This window comes from Prenolepis imparis, unplaced genomic scaffold, assembly GCF_030444845.1.
Source record: "Prenolepis imparis isolate NDT839.2.m4 unplaced genomic scaffold, iyPreImpa1.0 SCAF_1, whole genome shotgun sequence".
Lineage (NCBI taxonomy): Eukaryota > Metazoa > Arthropoda > Insecta > Hymenoptera > Formicidae > Prenolepis > Prenolepis imparis.
This window is the reverse complement of record NW_028141159.1, coordinates 16,744,550-16,766,215: the sequence shown is the minus strand read 5'-3', so window position 1 is coordinate 16,766,215 and position 21,666 is coordinate 16,744,550. Positions and strand designations below refer to the sequence as shown.

The window sequence follows — 21,666 nt, the reverse complement described above, 5'->3', positions numbered from 1 at the left end:
AATTTAAAAAAAATTATTGTAAGAAATGATAACATTATTAATGCTATTATTGCGATATTTGTCGAAATTATTCAAACGAGGTATAAAAGCGTGCAGGGATGAAAAGAGTTCGTACGCGTTACTATTGCCGCTTATATCGGACGGATAATCACTGAAATCGGCTGACCAATACTAATTTCTATCCCTGCTTAATCGCCAGACTCGGAAAAAATCACTTTCTCATTATTATTGCATATGTACATTATATTGCATATTATATGCGGGTATAATATGACTCATTTGAGCGAGATTTGTTAAATAATTTTGTCGAAACGCTCATATATACATGATGTCATATGATATAAAACTTTTTAGGGATAGAAAGTAGCACTGGTCAACCGATTTCAGTGATTATCCGTCCGATATAAGCGACAATAGTAATGCGTCCGAACTCTTTTCATCCCTGCACGCTTTTATTCCTCGTTCGAATAATTTCGACAAATATCGCGATAATAGCATTAATAATGTTATCATTTCCTACAATTTTTTTTAAATTTCATTTACAGATATTTAAATAATAAATTCTATTGATAAAGTAATAAAATATTATTCGCACACGACGAGCTATGTGAACCTAGCACTTGACTTTTTAAAAATTAATTTTTTTAAACGGAAAATGATAGCATTTCGTTTGTAGTTGTTTGTAGTAACAATAATTTCGTTTGTAGTTTTATCAATTAATAAATAAAAAAAATTTTTTAAATGACTCGCACCCGACATTGAGATATCGCAAATCCGCTTGCGCAGTCTTCTTTAGAATCGTTTGTAGTTGTTTGTAGTGATTTTCTTTTCGTTTGTAGTTGAGCGGTTCAAAAGTTATAAACAATTGTTTATTCGTCCAAGAGGTAAATTTGTCAATTTTTAAGATTTTTCAAATCCGCTTGCGCAGTCTTCTTTAGAATCGTTTGTAGTTGTTTGTAGTGATTTTCCTTTCGTTTGTAGTTGAGCGGTTCAAAAGTTATAAACAATTTGTTTATAACTTTTGAACCGCTCAACTACAAACGAAAGGAAAATCACTACAAACAACTACAAACGATTCTAAAGAAGACTGCGCAAGCGGATTTGAAAAATCTTAAAAATTGACAAAGTTAGCTCTTGGACGAATAAACAATTGTTTATAACTTTTGAACCGCTCAACTACAAACGAAAGGAAAATCACTACAAACAACTACAAACGATTCTAAAGAAGACTGCGCAAGCGGATTTGCGATATCTCAATGTCGGGTGCGAGTCATTTAAACAATTTTTTTTATTTATTAATTGATAAAACTACAAACGAAATTATTGTTACTACAAACAACTACAAAACGAAATGCTATCATTTTCCGTTTTAAAAAATTAATTTTTAAAAAGTCGGGTGCTAGGTTCACATAGCTTGTATAAACCCGTATTTTTTTGTTCTCTGATTATTTGGTATAAACTAGAACAACACAAGCGCGCGCCATTCGATTTTATGTAAAAAAGAATAATATTTTTATATAAAATTTGTTTTTAAACTTGATTAATATTTTTGAAAGAAATTAGCTGATTAAAGCATTAATTTGCTAATTAAATTTTAAAATAAAAATATGTTATAAAAATTAAAATAATAATGTTATAAATAACATGTTATAATACTTTAAACTCGAATAATATTTTTTGACAGAAATCAGCTGAAAACTGTCAAAAAATATTAATCGAGTTTAATGTACTATAACATTTTATTTAAAACATTATTTTATAATTTTTATTACATATTATTATTTAAAAATTTAATTAATAAATTAACATTTTAATCAGCTGATTTCGGCCAAAAAATATTAATAATGCGTTATTTTGCTAATTAAATTTTAAAAGAATAATAGATTATAAAAATTAAAATAGTAATATGTTGTAAATAATATGTTATAATGCCTTATCTGCGATTAATGTTTTTTGACAGAAATCAGCTGATAACTTAAGGAATTATAACATATTATTTAAAACATATTATATTATTTTAATTTTTATAACATATTTTTATTTTAAAATTTAATCAACAAATTAACACATTATTAATATTTTTTGACAGAAATCAACTAATTAAAACGTTAATTACGATAAATGAACGTTAGTTACAATACTACATTATTTATAGATTATTTTTATACCAAAGAGATAAGAACCTGCAAATTTTTAAATTTAATATACATAATATAAGAATGCACCGCATAGTGTCCGCGGCGACCCAGTGTCGATATTTAATATTTAAAGGCTAGCCAAAAATTCATCGCTCGTATATTTCAATGAATTTTTGGCTCGTCTTAAAATATTAAATCTCGATACAATGGCCCGTATGCTGGATCTTCTTTTATCAATAGGCCTTTTTTAGAGAGGGAAAGAAGTAATAAAACATAAAATGCGCGAGAGAGAACGAAATGCGTTGTTTACGAGCGACATTCATCCTTGTGTTTCAGCTGCTGGCAGAGCAGAAGAAGCTGGACGACGAGATGCGGCGGCAGCTGAAATTGCAGTCGGAGGTACACGCCGATCATCTTCGAGAGGCACTTTTGGTCAAAGAGCAGGAAACGCAAAGGTTGCTGCAGCGTACTCTCACCGAGCAGGCCGATACCGACTCCATAAAGCACAAGACACAGCTCGCGGCGATGACGGGAAGGTTACGCGCTCTCACAGTGGCTCTTAAAGGTAAGTGTCCTATCGTCTCTTTATATCTTGCTCCTTCGAACCTCTCCTGAAGGAGAACATTTTCTTTTGCACGAAGAGAGAAAATGCAGTCTCTCTCGCAGTCGCGCGATTTATACCGCGCAAAGAAATATTACGTTATCAATATTCCGATTAAACTATGTGGATTATAGAAGGAATATATAGAAGGCAATTTTTATCAATATAAATACATATACAAAAAGGTATTTAATTAAATATAAGCTGAATTTCGTCACTAATTTTTTTCACAATCGCGTATGCGAACTATTTCCGATAGTCTGATAAAAGTCCCTCATAACTCATGATAGGAAGTGCGTCCGTCGTTGCACAATAAGTAAATGTCCAACACGTAACATCCATTGTGTCGTTCAACGGACAAATCATCTTTCGGAGAGATGCCTTCGCCTTTGTCGTGTCCGCTATTGTACCGTGTTCTAGCGTTTAATTACACGAGCAAAAACACGATGCCCGGGCTTCTATAAAAGGCTGCACGTTCGCATCGAGAAAGTGTCGGCGACATTTTCAGACGCTTGATCTCCTCCATTGTTTGTCTTTTTTTCGACCCCTCTGTCCTTTTGGACGATAATGGACCTCTTGTGTCCCTCGATTCGAATACCCGGGTTTTAAGTCGAATTTCGTCGTCAACGTACGTAGGTATAGCGTTTCGTGACGATCAGTATTGTTTGCGACTTGCAACCCCCTGTCTTTCACCGAACCGGACATGTTACTTAGCCGCAGATGTTTACAAAGGAGGAAAGGTCCTATAATTGTTCACGAAAGAAGGATAATACCTAATAGCGTGATATGAAGGTATCAAGTATCAAGCCGACTAGAGTTATATATTTGATAAAAGAGAAACAGATAGACATATTTTTATAAAAATTTCATTATTATGTAATATATATATTTTTTTTAGACTTTTAATTGCGATGTTGAATAATTTAGGAATGTTTTACTATATGCTACATAAAAATAATAATTCTAAATTAAATAGTTGATATTTCAATGTTTCACAAATTGAAATAAATATCTCAATCTTGATCTCATATATACGAAAAATAGAGATCGTAAAATATTAACACTTAAAAGTAAATTTGCTTGATAATCAAAGTATGTTATCTTCTTATTACATTAACTTATTCTTATTACATTTGAATATTCGTGTGAAAAATTCAGACATTCTGTATAATGCTGATAATATATTTTTTTTAAATATAATTTTTGAAAAAATTATAACTTCTCTGAGAGATGAAAAATGAAAATATTATTATATGGATAAATAACGTCATTTAAACACAATTTTTCGGCATCTAAAATCTAATTCTTCTGCATCCTTTAATTTTCGTCGCAACTATTTTTGACATTCTCCACAATATTGTATTTTTTTTATTTATATCATAATAGTAATAACATCACAATAGTTAATAGAATTTTTGAAATTCCTCCCTGTTCAGTATCTTTAAATTATTATGTACAGCACATGGCGTATTAAAAAAAAAATCTTTGAAAAAGGATAAAGTACTTTCTTGAAATATATAATACAAGTTTTCGAAAATGATTTGCTCATCGATTCGAATAATTTGGCACAACATATCTCCAAAAATTGTTAAAGGCTAAAGGTGTCGATCGATGACATTTATTGAATGTTTAACGATTATATCGAATCGAAGTTTCTTCGTCGAGAAAGCACCGCAACGTCAATGGAAGGGTTTTATCTCGTACACGTGTACAGCATACAGCCCCATTATCTTGCGGTAGTTTCGTAATCCACGCGCGGGACACGCTGAAATGCACCTGTCCCGAGATATTCCGCGGAGTGTGTTTGCCCTTTCTGGTTTTATTGGTAGCAGAGGGACCCAGGAATTTAATCCGGATTAACCCTGTTCGAGTTTAACACAGCGATGGCACTTTCAGCCGGCTCCTCCCCTGTCGTCCGGCGAGATTAATTCCCGATTAACAAATCTCGTACACGACGTACACTCGTTACGCCAGCCGGCCGATAACTATCTTTAATTAGTTTCCGTTCGAGTAATTTTCCGGTCACTAAACGGATTACGAACGCGACATGTACATATCCAGATATATATATACATGTGTGTTTGTATATGTATTTCGCGCTCCTCGCGACCCTCGACACCAGAATCGTACGTGTTACATTATTGAAAATCGTTGTTCGCACTCGTGTAAACGCGCTTTTTCCATCCCATTCAATAGCTCTTGTCCTTTAAATGAGCTCGCGAGTTTATTACTTCTCTTTATCGATTATTGCCGCGCATTTTAATTCTGTTTAATATTTCCACAAGCTTACTTTATTCCACGCGATATACATTAATCATCGAAAGAAAGAGAAAGAGCCTTTTAAAATGCAAGAAAGGATTTTTCGAAATTACTGTCATTTCTTTAATATTCCGTATACGACGCGTATAGTACCTCATAAAACGTGTCTCTCTTGGAATTTATTGCGATTTCTGACAAACGGTTTATTTCAACGGGGAAATAAACAACCTTCCCGCGTTCTATATATAATGTGATATTCTCATTAGCGTGTCGTCTCCCATCGAGTTTCTCGATTAAAACGTTCTAATTTCTTGTGGTTTACCGACGCTTATAATTATTGTCCTAATTGCGGATTGTCTCGGTCGAAATAGTGTCACCGAATTCGGTCGGCTGGGATATTTCTGGTTGGCGAGAACGCGCCGGAGCCGCTTTTCGCTCGTTAATTAACTTCGTCCAACAAGCGGATGGAAGTGTAGGTGGCTGGAGGTTTCCGGCCGACAGAGAGAGAGAGAGAGAAAAGGACAGAGAAAGAAGCGTAGAATACGGTGCTCACCGGTGTATAATATCCATTATCCGGCGAGAGAAACAGAGAGAAAGAGAGGAGTCCTGCGCGTTTAATTTGGTGAATTACGTCGTTTTTCCGGCGCATTCCCTGAGACGGCGCGGCACACTCGCAGCTTTACCAGAAGTTAATAAAACGCTCGTCCCGAAGGGTCGTCAGAAAGGTGGGAACGGGAGCCTCGAGGGGGACGTGATTTATAAGTCCGCGTTATAATGGCGCGATGAAAATAAAGGCATTATTGTCCTTTCGTAAACATCTCGCGAGGAAAAAGCGTAACAAGGACGAGACGAGAGGAGGAGAGAGAAAGAAAGAAAAGAGGGGCTTTTCTCGCTGATCGTACCTACCTGCGGCGGGAACGCGTATTTCATGAATAGAAATTAGCAATAAAAAGATGGCATGAAAAAAGATGAGGCTAGAGGCGTCGAAGCGCGAACTTCTGCTTTTCAACGTGGGCGGGTGACACCACCTTGGTATCGGTAATATCTTTCTGCGAGAGAGGCGGAAGAGAGAAGAGATTCCGCAGCGCTTCATAAAAGTGGCGACTTTCGATTATGGTCTTAGGACGAGGGATAGTAACTTCGCGATCGTGAAACGGTGTGTGAAAGTGCCGCGACGCAATCATAACTTTGCTCCACCACGACTTGTTAGAGCAGTTATTTTACGATCCTGTCCCTAAGTAGAAAGTATCAACACTCTACGTATGACACTCTAAACAAGCGCATATTTCAGCTCGATCTCTCTCTCAATATAAAATTATGACGATATTTATTAATTAATTTAAATATTGCGTAATATAAATATGGAATTTAATACAGCGATATATGTATATATATTTTTCAAAATATATTTATTATTTATTTATATTATATATTATGTATTTAAGATACATGTATTATATATAAGATATATATTTTTGAGAATTTAAATGCAGAGAAAAGATTCGACAGCCATGCGCGGGACGATTGGCAGGGCAATAAAACGACGGAAATGGGGGATGGGGGATTGAGCAAGATCGTAGGTCGCGCGGTTTTACAAGCTCGACAAATCGACTAACATGTGCGGCCATATGCCCCAATTAGAACTTTCGCCATACGTCTCTCTTTCTCGCGGGCGCTATTAAGGGTCAGCACATATAGCCGCGACCGACGTTGAGTGCCCCGCGGCCTGGGGAGGAAAAAGCTGGCCGTTCGCTAACGAAAAACACGGCTGCGTTTTGCATCTCCGCGAGTTTGCACTTGGACGTTTATCGCGGTTATGATAAGCGACAGGTTCAAATGACGAGGAGAGCGATTCTTCACCCGTGATTTACACGTGTAAAATTATACGGTTAAGAGGAAGGAACATTATTTCGCGAAATTGTAATAACCGAGTAATTTCTCGTGATTTCTGCGAAATGTCTTTAAAACGATACAACTGCAATATACATATATATATATATATATATATATATATATATATATATATATATATATATATATATATACAAAGATCGTGTGAATGAGAGCGAATGTCTAATCTAGCCGTCATAGAGAACGACTCGAGCGATTCGTCAAGGAATCTGTAATTACGAACAAGAGTGCGCTTCGCCGTGCGCACGTATTTAACGAGAAACGAATTAAACCTTCGTTGAGCTATTTCAACGCGAACGATGCCGCCTTCACCCGCGCATTGTTCGGGACGAATATTCTTGCGGAGGGCGGGAAAGATACATACCTACGTTATTCCGCCCGACGTCGATGCGGTTTACCTCTTGCCGCTTGGTAAGAGATTCCACGCGGGAAATACGGGGCTATGAATAACCACCGCCATCGTCGAATATTTCCACCGCAATTACGTCGCGTTAAATTCATCTGTGTCGACGGCTCCGCGAGGTAAGGACGAGCTTCGCTTAGGAAGCTGCGCATATGATTCGACGAATCTCTTTCATATTCTGTTTCTGAAGACGATAGCTCGTCGACGAAGCGGCTGTTCGTGCGAGGGAAAAAAACTTTCAAACTCGAGCTATACATTTTAAACGATTGCGCCAACCACATTTCTACGGGATTTGCAGTATCTCTCTTTCTTCTCTTCATTTTGCCTTTTTTATTTATTTTTTTTTTATTTTTTTATCGCGATATCCTCTTCCCGTAAAGTCGAGCCTTAAAGGGGAACGTCGACATTGTCGATGTCGCTTTGGAAGCCGCGATACTTTTTTGCTCCTACTCGATAAATAAATTATTCTCGTGTTGCGAATGTAAGGTGAGATGAGAGATGAAAGAAGTTTCGCGATCTCGTCCGATCAATTGGCTCAATCAGAGAGGTCAGAACGCGCTCGTTATCCCCGCGGAGAGAGAGAGATTGAAATTTAAATCGAGGATAATAAATCATCTCTCAGTCGCCTACGAGAGTCATATTCTCGCTGAATTTACGGCATGTGCTTTTATCGCGCTCGCGATTGTTTGCGTAGCGAATTAACCTTTTTCGCACATGGTACTTCGTATACCTTTAGAATTTTTTTTTTTTTTTGCGTTTGTAACAGGTTTTTGGATCGTTCGTAAATTTTAAGCTATTATATACTAAAACGTAAATTTTCTTCCAGCGCAGAAGATTACTGTCGCGTCTTCGAGGAACATATATACGTGACTCGCGAATCCACCAAAGTATTCATATTGTATATGATATTTATCGTGACAATCGATCTTTTTTTATGCGAAATTGCGAAAAGATGAATCCAACGAGTTTAATCGCGGCGGCGTTTTTACGATTCCATATTTTTCTCGATCGCGCATGAACACGCGAGAGTTGCAATTCCCTCGTAAATCAGATAGTACGTGTTCCTTCCTCAGTGCCGAACGTCTCAAAATTAATAACGTAACAGCTGGTGAGAAGTATAAACGTGCGGAGACGCGTAAAAGTTTTTCAAACGCGAGCTGGAAAGGACACGTTGGTAGAATACTGATAGGAATGCGGGAATATTTTGCAGAGTATTTTGAAAAATTACCGATATAAACATTATTTTAGAGACACAGATTCGCTTTGTAATAGCGAGAATGTAATAATGTTGCCGAAAGAAGGGTATTCTTCTTTTTGATATTGAACCAATTAATAATATTAAATATTTCGCATAAACGAAAATTCTGTCAAAGAGCTAAACTGTGGAATATAATGAATAAATTGATCCCTTTAGGAATATTTTCGATACATTTTTCTATAAAATATTGATTTTCCTTTTATAAAATTGATGGCCGTCGTAAATATGTATTTGATCGACATGCATGCGCATGCATACCGATCATAAACTCGTACTTTAATTAAATTCGCATTTTCGAAATGCGTGTATATAAATATATATATACGTTTTATCCGTACTTTATCCCGGCTGATTTTTGTCCCGACTAAAGTGATTTGGCGAAATCGGGGAAAAGAAAAGGAAGAAAAAAAATTAGGTCGCCGAGCTGGTGTGTGAACTCCCACGTCGGCCTTTTCTTCTTGCCCTTCGACTGCAATGTCTACGACCCTCGTGCGGAAACGCTCTTCGGAAAGAAAGGTACTCGTTTACGCGAGACTCGGGATAATGCGAGTAATGTGGAAGAAAAATTGCTACTTGGCTTATGCGAGGAAATATTATCGGCCGCTGACAAAGAATCGCATTTTGAAGCATGTCATCATATCAAATTAGCTCATTTATAGATATTTATCGTGACAATTAGATAGACCGCGTGCTAATCTATTCTCGCAGTTCTCCTCGAAAAAATAGCATACATTTGAGAAAAGCTAATATTGTAAGAATTATATTTTTACAAATATAATTATAATATAATTATATTTTATAAATTATAATTATAATATAAAATATAATTCTTATACAACATAATATCTGACTTGTAATTTTTAAAAATATTTTATATAATTTATATTTTATATTTATATTTATATTTTATAATATATTTTTTTATAAGATATATTTTATATTCTTTTTACTATTTTCTTTATAAGATTCTTCTGTAAAATTTTATTTTTGGCCAACGCACAATCTTTTATATTAAATTTCTAAATTTTTAATTTACACTGCGCGGTGAAATGTGTCGATTACAAATGTGTCAAGATAGATTTTAGAAAGGCATTCATCTCTTCGACGCGCAGTGACCGCCTTTTCACATTCGTTCGCGACTTTTTCCGCGCATCACCGTCGAGATGCCGCTCCGAAATGCATCTTAACCATGTTTCTTATACGTCGCCTTTCGAAATGCAATGAGTATCTCTCCCAAGAATGTTTCTTTCTCTATCTTTCTCTCTCTTTTTCTCGTGGCGTGTGGTTTCGGCGTCAGAATACGAGGATAAAAAGAAAAGCAGTCGTGTTCTCCCAGCCGGTACTCGAGTACAGAGGCACCAGGGTTCGCTCGTATTTCAATGGTCCCGCTGCTGGTGCTGCTGGATGCTCGCAACCGCTTCGAAACTACACGACAGAGTGGAAATAAAGTCCGGAGTTTCCGTAACGGCCACAAATAACAGGCGGCTGTTGGATCCTACCGGATTCCGGAATTTCTCTTTGCGATAGAAAAACTCGTTGTTAATGAGAGAAGTGCCTACGTAAATGCTGGTATCGGCTATTGTCGACGCTTCTATCGAGTCGTCGAGTTAGCCCAACTTGGCGAATTTTGTAGACTGAGGGATAGAAAGGGAGAGAACAAATGTTCTACTCTTGAACTCGGTAATTAAAACTTTTCTCGATCGTCCTAATTAATATATATTCGCCCTTATAATAACGAAACTAAAAGGCTGAGGAGAGATAAACGACGGGAGTTAATTTATCGAAATTAAAAATAGAGACTTCGATCTGTGGTGCAGTCAACAAATTCAGGGGCAGAGCATTAATAGAGATAGAGAAAGAGAGAAAGGGATGAGAGATCGAAATAATTACACGTTATTTCAATCCTCTCCTTGATTGAAAGCTTGATTAATTACAGCGTTCGTATAGATTTGTGTTTTATCAAGAATCTATTATCTATCAATATCTCTAGTAGGGCTGATAATTACTCATCATTTAACAATATTTGTTATTAAATAACGTCCAATTAATAGCTCTAATTACAAGCACAGTACTTTATATTCTAAACAGGGCATACGTCACAAAGTAGCATTAGTAATATACAATTGCAAATGTAAATTACGGGCAAATATTTTAGATTTAATAGAGCGATTCATAAAAAATGTTAGAAAAAATATCACCTTTTACAATTAGAATCGAAGTCAAAAGTGGCTGCATTGAAATCCGCGGAGCGCAAACTGTCGTCGCTCTTTCATTCATATTTTTACAGACGCTTAAATAATCTGGCTAGTCGCGGGAGAATAACGGGACGGCCTGTCGACAAGCGAAATCGAAAAATATCCGCAGTGCTGCAGCAGCAAATTGATTGTCCCATATCGGCAGAGCTTGTTGTTTCGCACGAGGCTATAGAGTAATGTTTATAAAAGTGTTGTTTTTCTCGAAATGTCGAAATTTTCTCGAAACTGCGAGAGTCGAAAAATAATATCATTAAAAATTTTGTAGAAGAGAAAAAGAGATAAGAAAGGGGAAGAAAGAATCGGCTAAGAATATTGTTGATGATATTTCAGAATTTTGTGTAGCCTGCCAGATGACGATTGCTAACGCAGTGTAAGATCATTATATTCACTCATTTCTCTCGTTTTTTAAAGTCAGGATTTATGTTTGTTTAATAATCTGCGACATATTATCAATTTTTTCCCTTTATTTACAAAGACTTGTAGTAACACTGTTTATTATATATATATTACACGTTGTACATTATTCATAAGCATGCGAGCAAGACGTGGCCTTTGATTTTGCCACGTTGACATAACATGTTTTAACACCAGCAGCTCGTGCGATAAACATCTGTGAGCGCGCACCTATGCGTTTCTAATTTGATCGAAATGAGAATACGTCGTCAGTTCGAGGTAATTAATTGCATCCGATTAATTCTTTCCAAAACAGATATCTTAAAAATCTACAACGATAAAAAAATATTCTCTGTATCAATTTTTATAAATTTATATTTAAATATTTTTTTTAAATTTAAATAATGTGTACCATCGATTATTTATATTTTGACGTAATTAAAGCTTTAAATTAACACTAATTGTGATTTGAAGCTTATGCAAAATTATAAATGAAGAGCAATTGTAACTCCATTTTAATTTGACCGATAACAAAAAGACTCATCTATCAATAGAGCTCCCGCGTACGGTAAATTTATTAATACCGTATTATTTATCGTCGGACGGCTGTTATATATATTTTATGTGTATGCATGTACTCGTTTCCTAATTACGATTAATTCACGTGTTGGACAATAAACCATGTCGTGCCATGCGGATCGCATTTGCAGCGGCGATTAATTATCCTCGCCGTTGCCTGCGCGAATTTTCCCACCGACTAGAGCTTACATTATGTGCTCGCGATCCCCGATCTATAGATCTTTTTTTATTTTTTTTTTTTACCGAGCCCCGAACGACAAGCGATCAATTATCCCACCGATGACGAAATTTTCGCGTTTCCGCATCAACGTTCATTGAAATTTCAGTTTATTCTCTTCTCTCATATCGTTGACATTCTCTTCGATGCGCTTTTCCGTACACCTCGTTTTTAGAGAACCTCATTTCTGGAAATTAATTTTATCGTTGATTTAAATTAAATTGCATAATTACATATTATAATAATTGGATGGAGAATCGAATGGGAATTAAAATATTAAGTATTAAATGCAACAAAGTTATTTAACAAGGTAGTTAAATTAATCGACCAAACTAGCCATTAAATTTGTCTAAGCTACGACTTTTATCGACCATGTGGTTGTGGTCCCTATAAAGTATAACTTAAAATATTAATTACAAATTTGTCTCAAAATTGAATATAAGTTAAATAACTTTAAATATGTTTTTTTATTTTTATATCGCTAGTATATTAATCAACAAGGTAGTTAAATTAATCGACCAAATTTGTAATTAATATTTTAAGTTATACTTTATAGGGACCACAACCACATGGTCGATAAAAGTCGTAGCTTAGACAAATTTAATGGCTAGTTTGGTCGATTAATTTAACTACCTTGTTGATTAATATACTAGCGATATAAAAATAAAAAAACATATTTAAAGTTATTTAACTTATATTCAATTTTGAGATAAAATTGAATTTTATACATGTTAAAGCTTAGCCCTTGGGATATTGATACAATTTTGGGAATATTATTGGTCGATTGACGATAAGTTCCATTTTAGAATGTAAATTCTATATCCATCTCATTTGGGAGAAACCGATTTGCATGTTCTGCGCGTGAAAGTGGCGTGGGATAACGAAAAGAGAATCGACAATTCGACAAGTGCAAGGAGCATGTGCGACACGGAATTAATATAAATAGTCGCTGTAGAATTTAACGAATAATGGGTGAGGAACTATTTGCAAGTCGATTAAACAGGAAAGCCATCTCCCTTTCTACGTTGCGTTGACCGCAACGTTGCGGCTTGGGAATTTAATTCCGGCAGAGTTTGCTTGTACCGATATGTTTTATCGCTTTTATCTCGCTTAGCCAAGTTAACATTCCGGCTGGCGGCTTGATACGTCTTCTAAAAAAAAAAAAAATAATTTGAAACTTGCTTAATTGGAATTTCGGGGATTTTGCGCACGCGAAGATAAGAGTGAAAGAGGAAGGGGGGAGAAAGAATAGAGCCGCGTATCGTAAATACTATTTATTAGGCTGATGTCATTATGTGTACGAGAGGCTCTTGAGGCTGATTCGAGTCGACGTTGTTAGAAAATCGTTGCCGCGGACGATCTTATTTCGCGATTAAACTCGAGCCTGCTCTCCACCGGCTGGTCCAGGGGTCAGCATCCTCGTGGGAGGAAAAGTTGGTCGCGTGTTTTACATGGCGATTAGCCAGTAGGCCATCGCGCCGGCTGGATTCGTGTCGGTGTCGTGTCGCAGTGTGCGTTATCGGTGAAAATCGTGTCGACAATGTCGGAGGAGTGACGGGGGGATGGTTGTATGTGCAATTCACCCTTTTGTCGTGCGTCGAGCGCATCGTCAATGCGAGAGCGTTCGGAAAACAGGGTCGTCGAAAGGACGAAGAGCAACAGAGGGGAGGATAAAAGCGGGGGAGGCGTTTGTGCCTCTCCAAACTCTCGGAGCGTAAAATGTCACCTGTAAAATGTGGTCCGGCGACCCCTGGTAATTTTCCAAATTGACTTAACTGTTTCACGCAGCCTCATAAACGATGAATCGACAAAGAGAAAGAGAGAGAAAAGAGGTGGCTCGTTCTCCGAACTCGCGGCCAAATCGATAGATTGTTGTTATGGTCGCGAAAATTCTCTCGCGACATTAATCGCGAGCGTTTGTGTGCGCTTTCTCCGCGTATCGATTAGCCGGAATTTAAAACCTCGGGATATAGAGGAAGAGAGCGAGAAAGGGGAGGAGGGACAAGACGGCAGTGTGTGACCTGGCACGGTGCCATCGGGTAACGTACGAAATTTTTTGCGATGAGCGGCGGCGAGAGCGTGTAAATGATTATTGGATGGAAAAGTTAAGAAAATATATGCGAGACAATGGGAAACAAAACGATCGCTAATGTTCCCAAGATCGTGCACAAAAATACCTTAGGGAATAAATACTCTAAATATACACTGAGAGAATTTTCTCTTAGAATTTACCCTGAATCATGGTAATCGTGGGACAATATGGTATGGAAAGAATTTTATGAGAATTTCTCTGTGATTAATATTTATCACAATAAAAATAATCTACACGTTAAAATATAAAACATGTTTGATTAATTTTACTATGCAGTTTAGTAAAATTAATCAAACATGTTTTATATTTTATTGTGATAGATATTATTATTTTTATTGTCATAAATATTAATCACAGAGAAATTCTCATAAAATTCTTTCCATACTTTATTGTCCCACAATTACTATGATTTTCAGGGTAAATTGTAAGAGAAAATTTTCTCTGTGTACATATATAAATTTCCGTATACATTTTGTAATTAAATTTAACGTTGATAATTTTTGCAATTTTAACCTCGCGTAGACACATCAATCAATCAGAGTAAATATTGTAATCCGTTTTACGCTCTAATTAAGTAGCGCGAAAATCACAGAGAAATACGGTACAAAAATCGATATGTACGAGAGAGCTGCGAGATAAACAAATCATTTATATACATATGTATAATGATAATCATATATTTACTGGGATAAAATTTAGAACGTCGATGATCGAATTGAATCAGTTACACTTTTATTGTAACAGCAATCAAAGAGACGCAGAAAAGCATGCTTCTAAATGTTTTTTAGTACGCTATTGTACTATATTCTCTTACGTTTACCTTTCTGCGTTCGCGCGAAGAGATATCGTGTCGCGAGAAAAGTTCCTGGAGCGGAGGGCTACGGTAATCTTTTTTTTACGAGAATACCAATGGAGATAATTAATTCCGGCGGAATAGAGTGGAACTTAATTCACCCGAGTGACGATACGCCGGCGTACGCTCGGATAAGCTAGTAATTATCTGGAATAATTGGACGCGTTCGGAAGTTGAATAATTCCCACGGATACACGGCGGATTTAGCGGGGGAGGGAAGAGACTACTGGGGGCTGAACTTTTCGCGACGACATTCGGTTTAGCCCTGAATGGCTTCGCCCACGTAATAACGCGATTTCGTCCGCGAAGAGAGCGGGAAGATAGGTAAAAGCGACGTGCGGGTGAGATGAAGTAGATCCGGCTAGAAACAGTTCGAGAGAGCCCTTCGACCTTTTCCGTTTTCCGCGTCGATGCCCAGGACTAGCTCGAGCGTGAGAGCCAGCCGAGGAAGGTGCATTGCGGTGGAGAAAACGAGAAGGGAGGAAAGAGGGTGAAAACAGATTCGAGATATACATCGCGCGGGCAATCGGCCTGTCATTTTGGCTTTAAGGGGCGCTTAAAGTCGTCGGAAAAATCGATTTGTTTCGCTGATGCAACGCGAGATTTGATGTGGCGTGAAAAGAGGGAAAGAGCGCTCATAGACATTAATTTATATCGATCGTTTGTAGAGAAATACGGGGTAATACTGAAAAGCCGATATTCTTCTCTAAAATATCGCGTCTTTTCGAGCTTTCTCTTTCTTTGCATTCACTGTGATTTTAGACGCTTTACATTTTAATAGATAAAGTTAACTCTTTATTCTCTTTCTCTCTCTTTCTTTTTTTTTTCGATTATGTATATGATATTGTGGGCGTTGCGAGTTAAGCACTGTAAAATTTTAATACGAGGTCAAATATTGAAAATGCATGAATCTCATTGTTTTATTATTTGCATATTTATCCGCAAAATGTCAGATTTAATTCGTCAGAAATCCAAGAATTAAATTTTTTTTCGCGCCAGACAGGTGCTCACATTTTGACAGATAATCATATTAATGACGACTGCAAATGATTCGTCATGTATAGCTTAAAGTAACGTTATTAACCCATTAATTGATAATAAAGCAAGAAAGATTCGGTAATTCGCCTCAGATATACCTGGATCACAGTGGCAAAATATTTGCGACGTAATCCACGAAACGCTACCTCATGCGGCAAAATTAATATGGTTTACTCTTTTCCCCTCTTTTTTTATGGCGCGATAATACGCGCCTCACGAATGATTAATTTAATTGCGAAGGAGATCGCGCGCGAGTATATGCGCTCGATTTTATTACCAGAATTGCGAGAAATGATAATATTGCCGCGGCCCGCGAATTACGATTCAGTTATCCGAATCTGGGCGAGTAATTTCAGAGGTTGTGGAGATAAGCTGCTGACTAAGCCTTCGCGGGGGTTTCTTTTTTCCCCTCTCCTCGAACCGTATTATGGATATTTTATGAAAGCGTGATAATGATATTTGGACGATAAAAGTGTGCGTCATCTCTCGTAATTCGCCGTAACGAATAAAATTGCAGGTGAGGGGTGAGAAAATTCCCTCCCGTTATTGCGAGAGATTAATCGCGTGCGCGAGAGTCCTCGAAATTGTTCGCGCTTTCAAAACAATATAAAGAATGATATCACACTTATTATTACGAAACCATAATTTGCTTTCGGTGTTCTGTAAAGTTCGAGCGAGTGAAAAAATTGAGTGTTCAATTCTTCTGATAATTCTCTCGCGCACACACACAGCAGGGCAGTAATATTTACGATGGATTTTCAAGATAGACGTCGACTTTCATATACAGAGAGATAAAAATTGTGTCGCAAAATCCAGGATTAAACTTATCGACCTATTTTTGTCAAAACTTCGCCTCAAATCAAATTTGAAATGATTCAAATCTCGTACGCGAGAGGGGATGTGACGTCGCCGCCTTGAATGGAAATGTGGTGGCTCGTCTCTGCGTGACGTGAGAGAAAACAGGCTGCCGGGGAAAGCCACGTGGAAAATCTCTAACCCAACGGAGTAATTTTCCTTAGACAAGATCACTCCGTAAACTCTATCCGGATTGATACGCGTAATAAATCACGAGTTGGATGGGAGAGGCGAGAAAGGTGGAGGCACAAGGTCGAGAGAGTCCTGAGATCTCGCCAGATAGATCCTCGTCCTTCCTCTCTGCCGAACATCTTTCTCTCGGCCGTGGCCGATTTACAGTTCATCAAACGCGAAATTCCGTCGTCGGCCCAGGTCGACAGGTGAATCGCTCGTCGATCAAATTCCGATTATCTCCCACGCTAATGTAAGTTTAACGATTTATTTAATCGCGGCGAAGTAAACAAAATCGAAATCGCGGTAGCGGAAGATTATATTGCGATTTAATTGACCCATCTCTCGGAGAGAGAGAAAGAGAGAGAGAGAAAGTATGGTTATATACAAACAATATTTCATGCGACCCAACTCTCATGAAAATATTTACAACGATGTAACGCCGTGTTTCTCGCTCGCTAATAAACGTACTTTTAATCCGACCGTATTGACGGTGAAGTTGGTTTATTACACGACTGTTTATTTCGACGCCATCGCCGCCAGCCTATACGTATGAATGTGTGTTGCGCGCTTTGTGCAAAACGCATTATAAAACGCATTATAAAATGCGCGAGGTATATGAATAAATTGATAAACTTTATCGCGCGGCTTTAATATTTCGATAAATAACGCGTGAACTACATAGTTTGTATTTTCAAGTTTTTTTTCTCTCGTATTTTTTTTTTAAATGGAATTATGCATATATAACGCGCGACTTTTCGAGAACGAGCAACACGCAAAAATTCTCGCCAAGCCTCCGTTTCGTTACGAAACGGTAACCGGCGGGATTTTTTTCCGCGACGAACGTTGTTATCGAAAAATTTGGCCGCGTCACTGAAAATGCACGAAATGTTGGCCATGTCGCTGTAACACGACAGCGATATCCCGGAGGATTCGCGAATGATCGGAGGAGCCTCGCGCGCAATATCGGCGCAAATTAAATTAGACAAGTGAATTTTGCCAATCGATATTTCTCCTGACAATTGCGCTTTTTTTACTCTCTTTTTGGATAATTTTTCGACCGATATCCGACGGGCCACAATTCAACAGCGATTGAATTAATTAGCGAGAAGACGTCGCATTTTATCACACGTATTAAATAGTATAACGTGTACTTGTCAAATAAATTGTTGAATTCCCATATTATTTTATCGCGGGCCGATGTATTTAAATCTCTAGCACGTAATAATTTTTATGAATATAAATCTTGTTAGTTATCTCTTTCGGTAATTTATGGTCGTAAAAATGCAAAATTATGTTAACGAAGAGAAGCGAGAACGCGCGATTTTCGGTATTATCAACACCACATAAGCTTTTTTTCCTCTCGGAGAGACTGTTAATACAACTATTTGAATTTTTAATGATAGTCGAGAGTCGCATTTTTTTTTCTCGTTAAGAGTCGACCGCAAACAAATTTTTATCAGAACCTGCGAATAAGGTCGAACGAAATATTTCTGTTTCAGCTCGGCTGGAGGAGGAAAAAGGTGCGTCGAATGCGCAGATCCTTTGGTCGGCCTGTCAAGCCTTGGCTAGAGCAGTGAAAACCACGTCACCGGATGTGACGATCAGACCGCTGGAACATGAAATTAAGGCCGTCTCCAAGGCAGCACGTAAGTGTCTTGATTGATTTTGATTTTGATTTTTGATAAAATCAAGTTTGGTAGAGAAATTCTATTTTTTATTCATAATGAGAATCAGCGTAAGAATATCATTTCTTTCAATTGACATTTTGTATCAAATATTAGCGAACTATACGAAAGCGTGTTATTTTACATGCGCATTGAGGTACGAAAGAAGAAAGCTCGCGTTGTAAACGAAGAAATAGCGCGATGGACTTTTAAAGTAATTTCGCGCGGCAGGTATGCGGTTCGCATTGCATACAAAATACGACGAATATCTTCTAAAGTAGCGCGAGAAACTTGGAGAACAGAGTGCCGGGACTTTACGGTTGCTCTCCAGAGTTCCCCGCATTACGGTCGCTCGTAATTATTATTACTTGCTTTCGTATATACATCGTTATTACTATATACGCGAACAAAGTAAGTTAATTCAGCAAACATCGGGACGAATTAATTAAATCTACAAATGTATCGCGCGAAATCTCGCGTTGCCTTATGTATCTCCGAGACATTAAATACGCGCGAATATGTACACGTACTTGCAAAGTAGTACAAACTAGTCGGTATTTATAATAGATGAATAAAAACTTAACACACACATACACACATTTGCTGTGTAACAGTTCTACGACAGTCGAGAAATTTGTCTGAATTTTTAGCTTAGTGTTTTACTCTTATGCATCTTTGTTATATAATATTATTTCAGCTTGCTATTGCAAAATATTATTACACATGTTTCTGTGTGTTTTATTCCTTTAATTTTTTTCGTATTATATTATTTAAAATTCAAAATTCATATTTTATTCGGCGTTTCTTCCCAACATTTCTTCCATTAATGCATTTTGTTACTAACAATGAGAGAAAGAGAAAATCTTGCTCATCGCGATTTAAATACTTTCGATCGTCGACTTGAAATACGAACGCCACCTCGGAATCTCGAAACGTCAATTTTTCCGCATCGATTTGTTCTCTGACAAGAGCTATGGCGTTAATTTGATTTGGATCGTGGCTTGAATCCGACAAAGAATATTCACCCGACGTTTTAATCGCCGTCCAACGACTCGCGCTTAATTCCTATGGGTGTGGACCGCCTAGTCGACTATTAAAGGTTGGAACAATAGAGTCGACGACGACGGGAACCTCGAACCTGAGCGCGCGTATATATGTAAGCCGAGTGGATAGACTCGGCATGGCGGAAGAGAGCGAGAGACCCCGGTCGAAGATTTACGGCTTAATCGGAAGCGAGCATTCATATATAAAGGACCCTAGAGTTGGGCATTTCAAAGAGCTCGTGTCGGTCTGATGGAGTGCCGCGTACTTCGTGTTCATTAATTATTCCCTTACCGCGAGCGAACTCTCGCGCTTAATTGCGCCAAGTGTCTATAAATTTGTTGTTGATCGCCGCGCTTCAATGCGCGTTTTAATTCCTTCGTCATGATGTGGCCCGGCTGTAATTTCTGCAATTTTTGCGGAAAATTTACGGGCCGCAATTGCACGCGTAAACGAAAATGCAATGCGATCTTGCGGAGAGGGAGAGAGAGAGAGAGAGAGAGAGAGAGAGAGAGAGAGAGAGAGAGAGAGAGACAGAAGTGCGAATTTTTATTTTTAATTATTTTATTTTTTAAATTAAATAAAATGATTTATCGAGTTACTTGTTAGTGACATTGACGGTTCATTGTTTGTAGGCGTTCGCGAAATCAGTCAACGAGATATCTTCCTTATTAATATTTTATGAGGGATTGTTAATGCTACCCAATGTATAAACGAGCGATCACACAGCGCATAAAAACGGCTCATTATACAACATAAATGTATACTCGCGATAATCGCGATAACCGAATGCGGACCGCAAAGCCTGAAACGTGCGTCCGCAACGTTCCGTAGTAAAGCATAAATTTGTTCAATGAGAGAAAAACACAGTCGGAATGTTGTGGCTACCGGTAACCGCAAAGCAAATTGGACTACAGCGGATTGGTATAATTTCGAATAACATATACGTTTACCGCTGATTAATCCTGCTTGTCGAAACTCGGAGGAAGAAACGTTAGTGAACGAGTCGAGTATGAACGAGAGAGTCGATCAAAAATCGCGTTAACCGGGATTTCAATTAATTAATTAAGCAAATTGGGCGAACTACCGGGAAAGGGAGAAGGGGAGGACGATGAGAGAACATTAATTCAGTTTTCCCGTTTCCTTTGATTCCAGCAAAGGAAGATCCTTTGGTGAGAGCCGCTATCCAGAGTATTCCCGAAGAGGCGGCCAAGAGAGGAGTATTCCCGGAGGATGCCTTACGCGAGAGATTCCTCAAGGTAATTATTCCGTTTCCGGTATTCTTTAATATTTAATATCTGCTCCCGCGTATTCGTTTATTCTACACTCGCGAGGCGAGTCTTGCCGTTTTAAATTGCTTTTCACAGCAGCAGCAGCAGCAATATACGGTTTGAATAAGCGAGATGTTACAATTGCGCGCGTACAAAATTCCATTTGCAACATATACACGATGATAAAGAATTTTAAAAAATCGCGAGACTAAATTATTTTACAAGATTTCCTAGACAAAGGGCGTATTGCGTGTCATGTAGAGACTGATGGAATTCTCGCGTATAATCGATAGCTTCAATTCCTCAAAGTCCGTTCGCTCATTATCTGTTGCTAGGTCGAGAACGTAGCGAGGAGGTTGGCCATGGTGCCCGAGGAAGGTGCAGCCCTGCCTATATATCTTCTTAGCTATCTCCAAAGTTTCCTGCTCATCAAAACGGCCAATCCAATCCCGAAGAAGGAGCTGGAGGACGAGCCAATCGACGTAAACTCCTTGAATACGTACGACATACTTCAACGTGCCAGGTAGGATCGCTATTTCTTTGACGAAAACTTTACGTGTATCATTCTGATGTGTACGTGGGCGATTATTTTTACGAGATCTCGAAAATCTGAAATCTTGTTACCTTTGGCTGGGAACTGATCGCGAACGAGATACAACGCGAA

The 21,666-nt window shown here is 37.8% G+C and overlaps 2 protein-coding genes across 4 annotated transcripts in view; both read left to right on the top strand.

Moving 5' to 3' along the window:
* Mitofilin (inner membrane mitochondrial protein mitofilin) overlaps positions 1 to 21,666 on the top strand; it is a 42,408-nt gene that overhangs the window by 13,300 nt on the left and 7,442 nt on the right. For all 3 annotated transcript variants that reach the window (XM_083032637.1, XM_083032627.1, XM_083032619.1), the window contains 4 exons: positions 2,475 to 2,703; positions 18,526 to 18,672; positions 20,887 to 20,990; positions 21,338 to 21,525. In XM_083032637.1, the coding sequence (XP_082888763.1) occupies positions 2,475 to 2,703; positions 18,526 to 18,672; positions 20,887 to 20,990; positions 21,338 to 21,525 (668 nt within the window). The remainder of the gene's footprint in view (positions 1 to 2,474; positions 2,704 to 18,525; positions 18,673 to 20,886; positions 20,991 to 21,337; positions 21,526 to 21,666) is intronic.
* Rpl29 (ribosomal protein L29) overlaps positions 10,968 to 21,666 on the top strand; it is a 215,893-nt gene continuing 205,194 nt past the window's right edge. Inside the window, exon 1 of the mRNA XM_083032863.1 lies at positions 10,968 to 10,977. The gene's annotated coding sequence lies outside the window, so the exon portion shown is untranslated. The remainder of the gene's footprint in view (positions 10,978 to 21,666) is intronic.